Source organism: Clarias gariepinus, chromosome 7 (genome assembly GCF_024256425.1).
Source record: "Clarias gariepinus isolate MV-2021 ecotype Netherlands chromosome 7, CGAR_prim_01v2, whole genome shotgun sequence".
Classification (NCBI taxonomy): Eukaryota; Metazoa; Chordata; class Actinopteri; order Siluriformes; family Clariidae; genus Clarias; species Clarias gariepinus.
In genome coordinates this window covers 4,758,717-4,768,399 of record NC_071106.1, presented here as the reverse complement: position 1 = coordinate 4,768,399, position 9,683 = coordinate 4,758,717, and the positions used below count along the sequence as shown (strand labels likewise).

The 9,683-nt window shown below is 37.9% G+C and overlaps 1 protein-coding gene across 1 annotated transcript; it reads right to left on the bottom strand.

The window, feature by feature from the left end:
- Positions 1 to 1,869: 1,869 nt before the first annotated feature.
- LOC128527432 (low choriolytic enzyme-like) lies at positions 1,870 to 8,352 on the bottom strand. The gene is made up of 7 exons (XM_053499781.1): positions 8,198 to 8,352; positions 7,376 to 7,531; positions 4,928 to 5,045; positions 3,029 to 3,207; positions 2,350 to 2,431; positions 2,107 to 2,231; positions 1,870 to 1,977 (listed from the first exon to the last, which is right to left on the bottom strand). Coding segments are annotated over exons 1-7 (747 nt in total). The 5' UTR covers positions 8,283 to 8,352; the 3' UTR covers positions 1,870 to 1,975.
- Positions 8,353 to 9,683: the final 1,331 nt, after the last annotated feature.

Here is a 9,683-nt window from a genome sequence, read left to right as displayed (position 1 = left end):
ACCACAGCAGACCATCCAGTCTACACATACGTTTGGCACAGTTTTTACGCCAGATGCCGTTCCTGATGCAACCTTCCTATTTTATCCGGGCTTGGGACCGGTACTGCATCCAGTGGCTGAGGTTTGGACACTGGCTGGGAATTGAACTCGGGCCTGCTGCATGGTGGTTAAAACATCTACCACTGAGCCACCAGTCCCATTTTTAGGGTCATTTATGGAAAAATAGCTACCAGGATCTCATGCTTACTTTTAAATAGATAAAAATAACCAAGAATTATCACCAGATACCTGGAGAATGCCTATCTCTCTGAATAGTATCTGACAGATGTGGGGGTATCTGGTTGCGTTTTCTCCATCTGTCCTTGCTGCTGCTGTGACTCATTATGCTTTTCTGTGTGACAGTTGTTCATGTGTTTTATGAGGTTTCTGGCATTGCCACAACACCTTACTGACTTTTGACATATGTCACATTTTTGCTTTGTTGTTGTTTACGAGAGTGAAATAGCTCCTAACAATCCCTCATCTCCTTTCTTGCCAGTGACATGCTGGCAGAATCTGTTTTTACCAGAATAGAATGTCTTTATTGTCATTGTACTAGTACAAAGAAATTGAATGCAATCCCAGGGGTGTAATACCTGTGCTAGCTGACTCAAAGTAAAAAGACATTAAAAACAACTACACAAAGTAATGACCATGCTAATAAAAGTCAAAACTATAAAAGTCTCTGAGAAGATCGTAAAAAGGGAGGTGCTAAAACATTATGCCTTGCAATGATTATTGAACAGTAATATTACATTTAATGTTGCATTTTTTTTTTCTTTACCGCAAAATCTGTAGTGATAAGCTATAAGGTCAAGCTACAGGGTGAATGGCAGAACAAGGCAGGTGGAGAAGTAGATCCTTAGCAGCAATTTAATAATAATAATAATAATAATAATAATACTTTTTATTCATATTGACACTTGCAGGATAAGAACATCTGACTATAGGTCATGATTTGAATGGGGTTGGAAAGACTATATTACAAATGTTTTCCGGAAGAGAATTCCAGCGATGAGGAGCAGAGTAGATAAAGGCTCTAGAGCCCCTGGTGGTCAAGCTGGCGGGGAGTGTAAAGAGAAGCTTTGATGAGGAAGAATGAGGAGTGTGAGACAGGATGTTACACTGTACAACCTCTGATAGATGATGTGGAGCAAATTATAGAGTGCTTTAAAAGGGAATTTTAAACTCTATATGGTTTCAGATAGGGAGCCAGAATGGTGGGGTGATGTGATGTGATGTATAACGGGTATTCGGGTTATGATACAGGCAGCAGATTTCTGGATAGGATAAAGTTCATGTGGTAGACCAGTAAAAATTTAATTATAGCAATATAATTCAATTTACTGTGTGTGTGTGCCCTGCGATTGATTGGCACTCTGTCCAGGGTGGACCCTGCCTCGTACCCTAAGTCCCCTGTGGTAGGCTCCAGGCCCCCACCACCCTGAATACAGAATAAAGTGGTACAGTATAGACGGTGAGTGAGTGAGAATTCAATTCTTAAACCATTAGGATTGGGTGTACGGTATGGATAATTTGATATCATGCCCTATAAAATGCCATGGTCTCCGTTCAGCAATTATGAAGATTTGCCAATATATTTAAGGCCTTTGCTCCATTTTCCCGACCCTTGCTTTGTGTAATAACTATTCCTTCCTTTCCGATGTTGTTAGAGTGCTATTTTGACCTTAGACTGATTTGCACTTTAATTAAACTTCCTTCACATGGAATCTCACAACTTTTTCAGTGCAACACTACAGCTTTGTTATATTCCTAACATATTACATTCCTAAGAAAATTATTTTATAGAGAAGAGCAAATGAGTCAAGGTTGGAATTTAATTTCATTGATTTTATTATAACTAATTAATTACATACAGCTTTTATTTCCTTTAAGAGGAACCATGAGGAAATAGTCGACTGCAGTGCTCCCCGGTCTCTGTAGAAAAAAAAAAAAGTAGTTTTTGGTATGGCTAAATTCTTTAAACTGGTTTATACGAATATAAAACTAAATAATTTTGTTTTTGACCTTGTAATATTGTCTTTTTTATTTTTTGCCAAAACTTACAGCAGTTGTAAAGTCTGTTGAGCCTGGTGATGTCATTTTGGCTCATCTGAGTGGCCTGGCCCAAGGACACATTGGGGTTCGGTATGGGGATCATTGTGGGCTGGCCATTCTTAGAGAAAGCAGTTCTGAAAAAAAAAGGTCAATCTTAAGTCACATAACATATACAGTGCTTAGAATTAGCTGGTGTTAAATACATTATATAATAATAATAATTGGAAAAGTAGAGGTTTGATGATGTCTGACCTGTGGTACTGCATGACAGAGTTGTAATCGTAGGGAGTTCCCTGGTTCAGGGTGTCAAACTTGTTGAAGTTGTGCTCCATGCCTGGTGAGAAAGCCAATGCAACCCAAATCAATGCAAATCAACAATACATTCACCTGGTCACATGGCAAGTAAGAGATCTAATGTGTTACCCAGGACAAGTTGAAGTTACAATGTGCTACCAAGGAAGTTACAAGGAGGCTACCTTAAATAATATAATAATACATTGTGAGCCAGTTACAGTAGTTATTTAAGTTGTCCCTTAAGTAAGGATAATCAACTTGGAGGCATGCTGTTTAAAAAAACATATTTATTATTACAGCATATAATATATAGTTATTTATAGTTACATAACTACTGTAACTAGTGAGGCTGTAGCCTTTCGCAGCTGAGGGCCTAGAGAGAGCAAATTGGCCAAGCCCTCTCAGTGGGGTGGGATGGGAGGCACTTAGTTCTCACACAATAATTACAATCAGGGGCTTCTGTGAGCCCCTTCTGTGTGGGAGCGGATAGCGGTGTCCTCCGAGTGTGTTACAATATGTCACCCCCAATGGTGCGTCAGCAAGCATTTTGAAAAGATGTGAATGGTGATGCCATGTGGTGCGGGGGAAACACGTGATAGTCTGATTTAATGGAATAAATCTTGCGTCTATACTGTACCACTCTGAACGTTCTCCCAGGCGACTTGAATGTGGTTGTCACGGTCACTGCGGCTTTGTTCATGTTTGAAGCCCAGGGCATGAAGAAGTTCATGCTGGACGGTTTTGTGGTAAACACAACCACTGCGAGCCAGTGACACCGTCTGTCCGTTACCAAGGCGCCCAATATAGGAGTAGCATCTGTTTGAATAAAATAATAAATCAAAAATCAAAAAGAACCATTCTGAGATCCTAATCCTGATTTTAGATGTTTTTATATCTGTCCATCTTTGTCCTTAACATGATGCAAAATCTTGGATGTCAAAAATGGATGCCACTCAGAGACACTGGTTATTCCAAGAACAAAATACATTATACTCTCTAAAGTATTGGCTTGCCTGCCTTCACATGCACATGAAGTAACATACGATTTTTAATCCATATGGTTTTGGCTTGGTTAAGGCCTGGCTTGCAGTCCCTGCTTTAATTCAACCCTAACCAAACTCACTCATCCATGCCTATATGGACCTTGCTTTGTGCTCTGTACAGTCATGTTGTAATAGGAAGGGGCTATTCTCATTAAGTTGGAAAAAAGTGCAACTCATTAAGTTGTTAGCATGACATTGTCCAAAATGTCTTATTATGCTAAAGCATTGAGACTTTCTTTCAATGGAACTAAGGGGTTGAGCACAACTTCTTAAAAACAACCCCACATCATAACCCTGACTGCCCCATCAAACTTTACACTTGGCACAATAAACTCAGACAAAGTAGACCAAACCCAGAATCATCCATCATATTGCCAGACAAAGAAGCATGATTCTTCACTCCAGAGAACATGTCCTGACTGCTATAAAGTCCAGTGGCGGCGTATTTTACATCACTGCCTCCGATGCTTTGCACTGGACTTGGTGATTTTTGGTAAAAGCTTGGATGCAGTTGATCGGCCATGAAAACTCTTTCATGAAGCTTTTCACATATTGTTCTTGAGCTAATCTGAAGGCCACATGAGGTTTGAAGGTCAGTAGCTACTGTATCAACACTGCAGAAGGTTGGCGAACACTGTGCAGTATGTGTCTCAGTATCCTCTGACCCTGCTCTGTGATTTTACGTAGCCTACCACTTTCTGCTGTTCAGAATCGCTTCCAAGGAAATTTTACGACAGGTAGCATCCTATCATGGTATCATGCTGGAATTCAGCTCCTGAGAGCGACCCATTCTTTCACAAATGTTTGTAGAAGCGGTCTGCATGCCTAGCTGCTTGATTTGATACACCTGTAACCATGGAAGTGATTAGGAACACCTGTGTTCAATGAATTGAATGGGTGAGTAAATACTTTTGCAATGTAGTGTATATGAGGTATAATCAAACCTCTTACTTTGAACTGCTGAGACATTTTCTTAAGAGACCACCAGATAAAATTAGAATGAACATCTGTGACATTTTTTGTTTAATTTACATTATTTTGTTAACTGCATGAATCTACAGCATATTTTATTATAACAGCCCACAAACCTAATCCCAGTTTGCAGTTTATAGCATAATAATGCCAGAAAGGTAATACATTTTCCTTTTATGTAATAGCCCTGCAAAGTTCATACATTTGCAGAGATTTTTTACATTTGGGGGTAGTGTTCGTGGATTTTTCTATTAAAAGCTGTAGGTTTGTATTATGTGGTTTATTACATTACATTGTGGGCTGTTACTACATTGGTGTTATTGGCATAAACTACACAAATGTCATTTTCATAATCTCAGTGAAGCACCCAGCAAATGGACTTAGGCAGGTGCTTAACCTATATCTATATCTATATTTACCCATAAATACTGACATATGTTTTGGAATTAAATCTAAGATTTTAAATCTGGTCATTAGAACTGATATGGCTAAATACTGTGAAATATATGTATACTGCATACCCATTGAGTGACTCAATGCTGATGTAGTCCCTCTGGCTAGAACGTGGTGTGAAGCGAATGCAGGAGAAAGAGGCAAAGGAGTTCAGACCAGTCTCGATAACCTGACGCTCACTACTGGCTGATGGTGTACAGAGAACAATAATATATCAGGTTCAATTCACAAGTAAAACTACATGATCAACCCCAATGCAACACTACTATTAACACATAATACTCCTCATCAGGATAATTCTAGCATATATACACATATACAGATGAAACTCGAAAAATTCGAATATTGTGCAAAAGTTAATTCATTTCAGTAATGCAACTTAAAAGGTGAATATATGAGATAGACTCATTACATGCATAGTTCAAGCCATGATTTGTCATAATTGATGATTATGAAACCCCAAATCCACAATCTCAGAAAATTTGAATATTACATGCAATTAATAAAACAAGAATTGTACATAGAACATATTGGACCTCTGAAAAGTATAAATATGCATATGTACTCATTTGGTTTGGGCCCCTTTTGCAGCCAATGTGGTGTGGCATGGAAGCTATCATCCTGTGGCACTGCTGAGGTGTTCAATAGCGACCTACAGCTCTTCTGCATTGTTCTGTCTCATGTCACTCATTTTTCTCTTGGGAATGCCCCATAGATTCTCAATAGGGTTCAGGTCAGGTGAGTTTCCTGGCCAATCAAGCACAGTAATCCCACAGTCACTGAACCAGGTTTTGGTGTTTTTGGCAGTGTGGGCAGGTGCCAAGTCCTGCTGGAAAATGAAGTCAGCATCTCCTGGTAGACTCTGCGTTGACCCTGGACCTGGACGCCAGGAGATGACATGGCTTCCCAAATCAACATAGATTGTGGAAACTTCACACTGGACTTCAAGCATCTTGCAGTGTGTGCATTCTTGCTACAAATAAGATGGATAAGTTGCTCTCATCAGAAAAGAGGACTTGGGACTGACCATTTTTTTTTTCAGCCCAGGTAGGATGTCAGATGTCTGAGATCTGATGCTGTTTGTTAGTCCGGAGTGGCTTGCCAAGAGGAATACGACATTTAAAGCCCATGGCCAGGATGAGAAGTGGATGTGGTGGCTCTTGATGCACTGACTCCAACCTCAGTTCACTCCTTGTGAAAGTCCCCAACACTTTTGAATGGCCTTTTCCTGACAGTCCTCCCCAGGCTGTGGTCATATTTGCAGCTGGTGCACCTTTTTCTTCCACACTTTACCCTTTCACATAACTTTCTATTAATGTGCTATGATATAGCACTTTGGGAATATCCAACTTCTTTTGCCATTACCTCTTAAGGCTTTCCGTCCCTATGGAGGATGTCTATGAGGGTTTTCTGCACAACTGTCAGGTTAATGGGTGTTATGGGTTAATTAGCTGATTAGAGTGGAACGCTTTGAGCCTAGAATATTGAACCTTTTCACAATATTCTAATTTTCTGAGATTGTGGATTTGGGGTTTTCATGAGCTGTATGCCATAATTATCTCAATTATGACAAATAACAGCTTGAACTATCTTAATTTGCATGTAATTAATATATCTTATATATTAGTTTCACCTTTTAAGTTGCATTATGGAAATAAATTAACTTTTGCACAATATTTAAATTTTTCGAGTTTCATCTGTACATATATATATATGCATCAATGTTTATTATTTAATTATGTTTATAGTAATTAATTATTCATGTTCAAAATAAATACATAAATAACAAAAATAATTAAATAAATTAAAGATAAGAATAAATATTTATTTATTTATAAATTATGTAATAATTTATGTTTATCATTAATTAATTATGTTTACAGTCGACCCCATAAAATTCGAGGTTAAGGGTTTGGTCATTTACGGATTTTTTTTCTTAGAACTTGACTAATAATTGTTTGGAGAAACCCGTGCAATTAAGCGAATACTGCAAATATCCTCTGCAATTTTTTGTGGCAATATATAATTTTTTATGCATTTAACACTAACCTATTAAAAATAATATAATTTACTAATTTTGTAACATAAATTTACAGTGATGTAAATTTAGCTACATTTCCATATGAAATATAATACTGTATATTTTTTTAGCACTGTAGAGAGAATGCAAAGCAACCGTAAAGGAAAACATGGCTTGGGACGGGGAATTATTATCATATTTACAGTACTTTACAGTACTCTACCAAAGAAAACAACAGCACATACAGTACATAAGAAAACGTACTTGCATGAATTATTCTTTTTTTAAGTGTAATATATTATGCGGAGTTTGAAATTAAATTAAAGTGTTTTGGGTGAGTATTTAGAGGCATATGTAGGGTTTTAACTAAAAAAATAGGCATTTATAGACATTTTTTGGCAAACATACAAAATTAGCAGTATTTTACAATTTGCGGTTATTTGAACGTAATCGCCACAAATTTCGTGGGTCGACTGTATTGGTATTCATGACCTACAGTAATGGTTGGCGATGACATAGGGCACGTAGACTTTTCCATCTGTAGACTTTGGCCACATGCAGCCCCTAGATGTGCAGGGATCAGCGTTTCTCTCATTGTCCTCAGACACAGCGATGTCTCCTTCAACCAGCGTGGGTTCATCAGCACCACGACCTAACATGTAAAGCAGATGTTTTTTCACATAATGTTCACAATTTTCAAAAACTGTACTTCAGCAAATTTGTGTGCTGCAACCAGTCATTCATTTTACCCTCCAAAAGCTGCTCTGCAAATTAAAAACATGATGAAACAGTTGACTACATGGAAAGGTAAATGTTCTTCAAAATCTTTTCTTCATAATCATGAAGAAATACACACTACCGTTCAAAAGTTTGGGGTCACTTTCTAACTCCATGATGGTTCTTGATTTTGATTTCTTTCTACATTGTAAAGGAATGCTGAAGGCGTCCAAAAAATGCATTAATCTCCTTTGAACAGTTGATATTGAGATGTTTCTGCTACTTCTGCTCTGTAAAGACTTCATAACGCCTCTAATCTGAGGTGCTGGTTGTTAATTGGTCATTTTTCAGGCTGATAACTTTAAATGAACTTCTCGTCTGTGGCAGAGGTAGGTTTTGGTCTCGCCCTCCTGGGACGGCCTTCATGAGAGCCAGTTTCATTATGGTGCTTGACGGATTTTTGCAAATGCACTTGACAATACTGTTCTTGCAAGAACTATTACAGAAAGGCTGACCTCTGTGTCTTAAAATAACAACTAACTGTTTTTTTTCTTGTTGTTACGTAATATATGTGTGTGTGTGTGTGTGTGTGATTACTTACGGAGGTTAGTGTTTGCTCTTTCGATCAGTTCTCCTACAGAAAGCCCAGCTATTGGGTCCTCGACAGCTATTACATAAAACATCATCACACTGAATAATCATTCGGGAAGTTCTTTGTGTTACTCTGACTGAGCTTCTCATACTGTATATCATTCTCCAACACTAAAGTTGTATATAAAACTATATTATATTTCATTCTGGTGAATAACTTGGTAATACTTTCATCTGGGTTTTATCATGATACAATTTTAAAGCAGCCAATGGAAAATGTACTGTACTGATAAAATATTAAAAAAATTAAACTTGTTTTGAGCTGCATTATTGGAAATGATCACTGCCGTGGCATGATTAAGGGGAGTTACTCAACTGGGTATTACATTTTTAAACAGCTACCGGGCGTTCAATTCAAACTGGGACATTTGATTGTGCAGAATAACAGAAGACATTTCTGAGAGTAAAAACTTTCTCTAAATCATTTCTCTATAGAATCCCCTGCACTATCCTAATCCTAATACACTTATCCCAGTGTTTCACTAGTGCTTGGACACCATCAAGAAAGTTTCCTCAGTACGCTGTAGCCATGATCGGACTGCCTGTCTGAAACACTGGCCTCCCAGGAATTCCTTTATTGTGGTAATGTTCAGAGTGAGATCAGGACTGTTCAGGGATGTGACAATGCCTCCCAGCTGAGTTCTTTTAACGTGTGACTGGTGTTGATGGTTGATTCTGTGTACAGGTCCCACAAACAGATCCGTCACTTGCAAGTGGACTACCTGTCATTGGTGAAATTTCAAGGATCAGATGTTCCACTTGGTAAATGTTTACGGGAGCCACCTTGGCTGGGATCATCATTCATGGACATACGACCTTCTTCAAAACGTTGACACTATTCAAAAGTTTTGCAGCTATGGGTCTCTTTAAATGTCAATGTCCATCATATTACCATTTTTTATTCACCAGAAATTTCATCACACGTCCCGGTTTGACTTGAACGATCATCGTAAATAGTTTATGTTTAAATAGATTATGTGACTTACCCGGCTTTGACAGAATAGCATGTTACACGTGGAAAACAGAAAGAGAAAAATTACAATCAGTATAAAAGTCAGTCCTCAGTTATATTTGGCATCTGGTATAATGCATCATGGCTGTATTATAATGTTTATTTATTATTGCGCCATATTAGTTCATAATTCCTGTTGTTATTTTTTTTCTGTAGTTAGTGAAAATAACATCTCACCTCATCATGAGCTCTGACAGAACAAAGGAGTAGAGCGAGTACACTCACGATTACCTTACAGGCAAACATGACAGCGCTGGGTATATAGCGGCAGTTATAGAAAAGTTAGTTATATTGCATTTTTTTCATTTGTTTAGTACATTTGAGCAGTTGGTGAGACATACATATTGAGAAACAGCACAGCATAAACTTTTCAATCCTGAAGAATCTCTATTGCATGACGGCATTATGACAATAAATGTTTAAA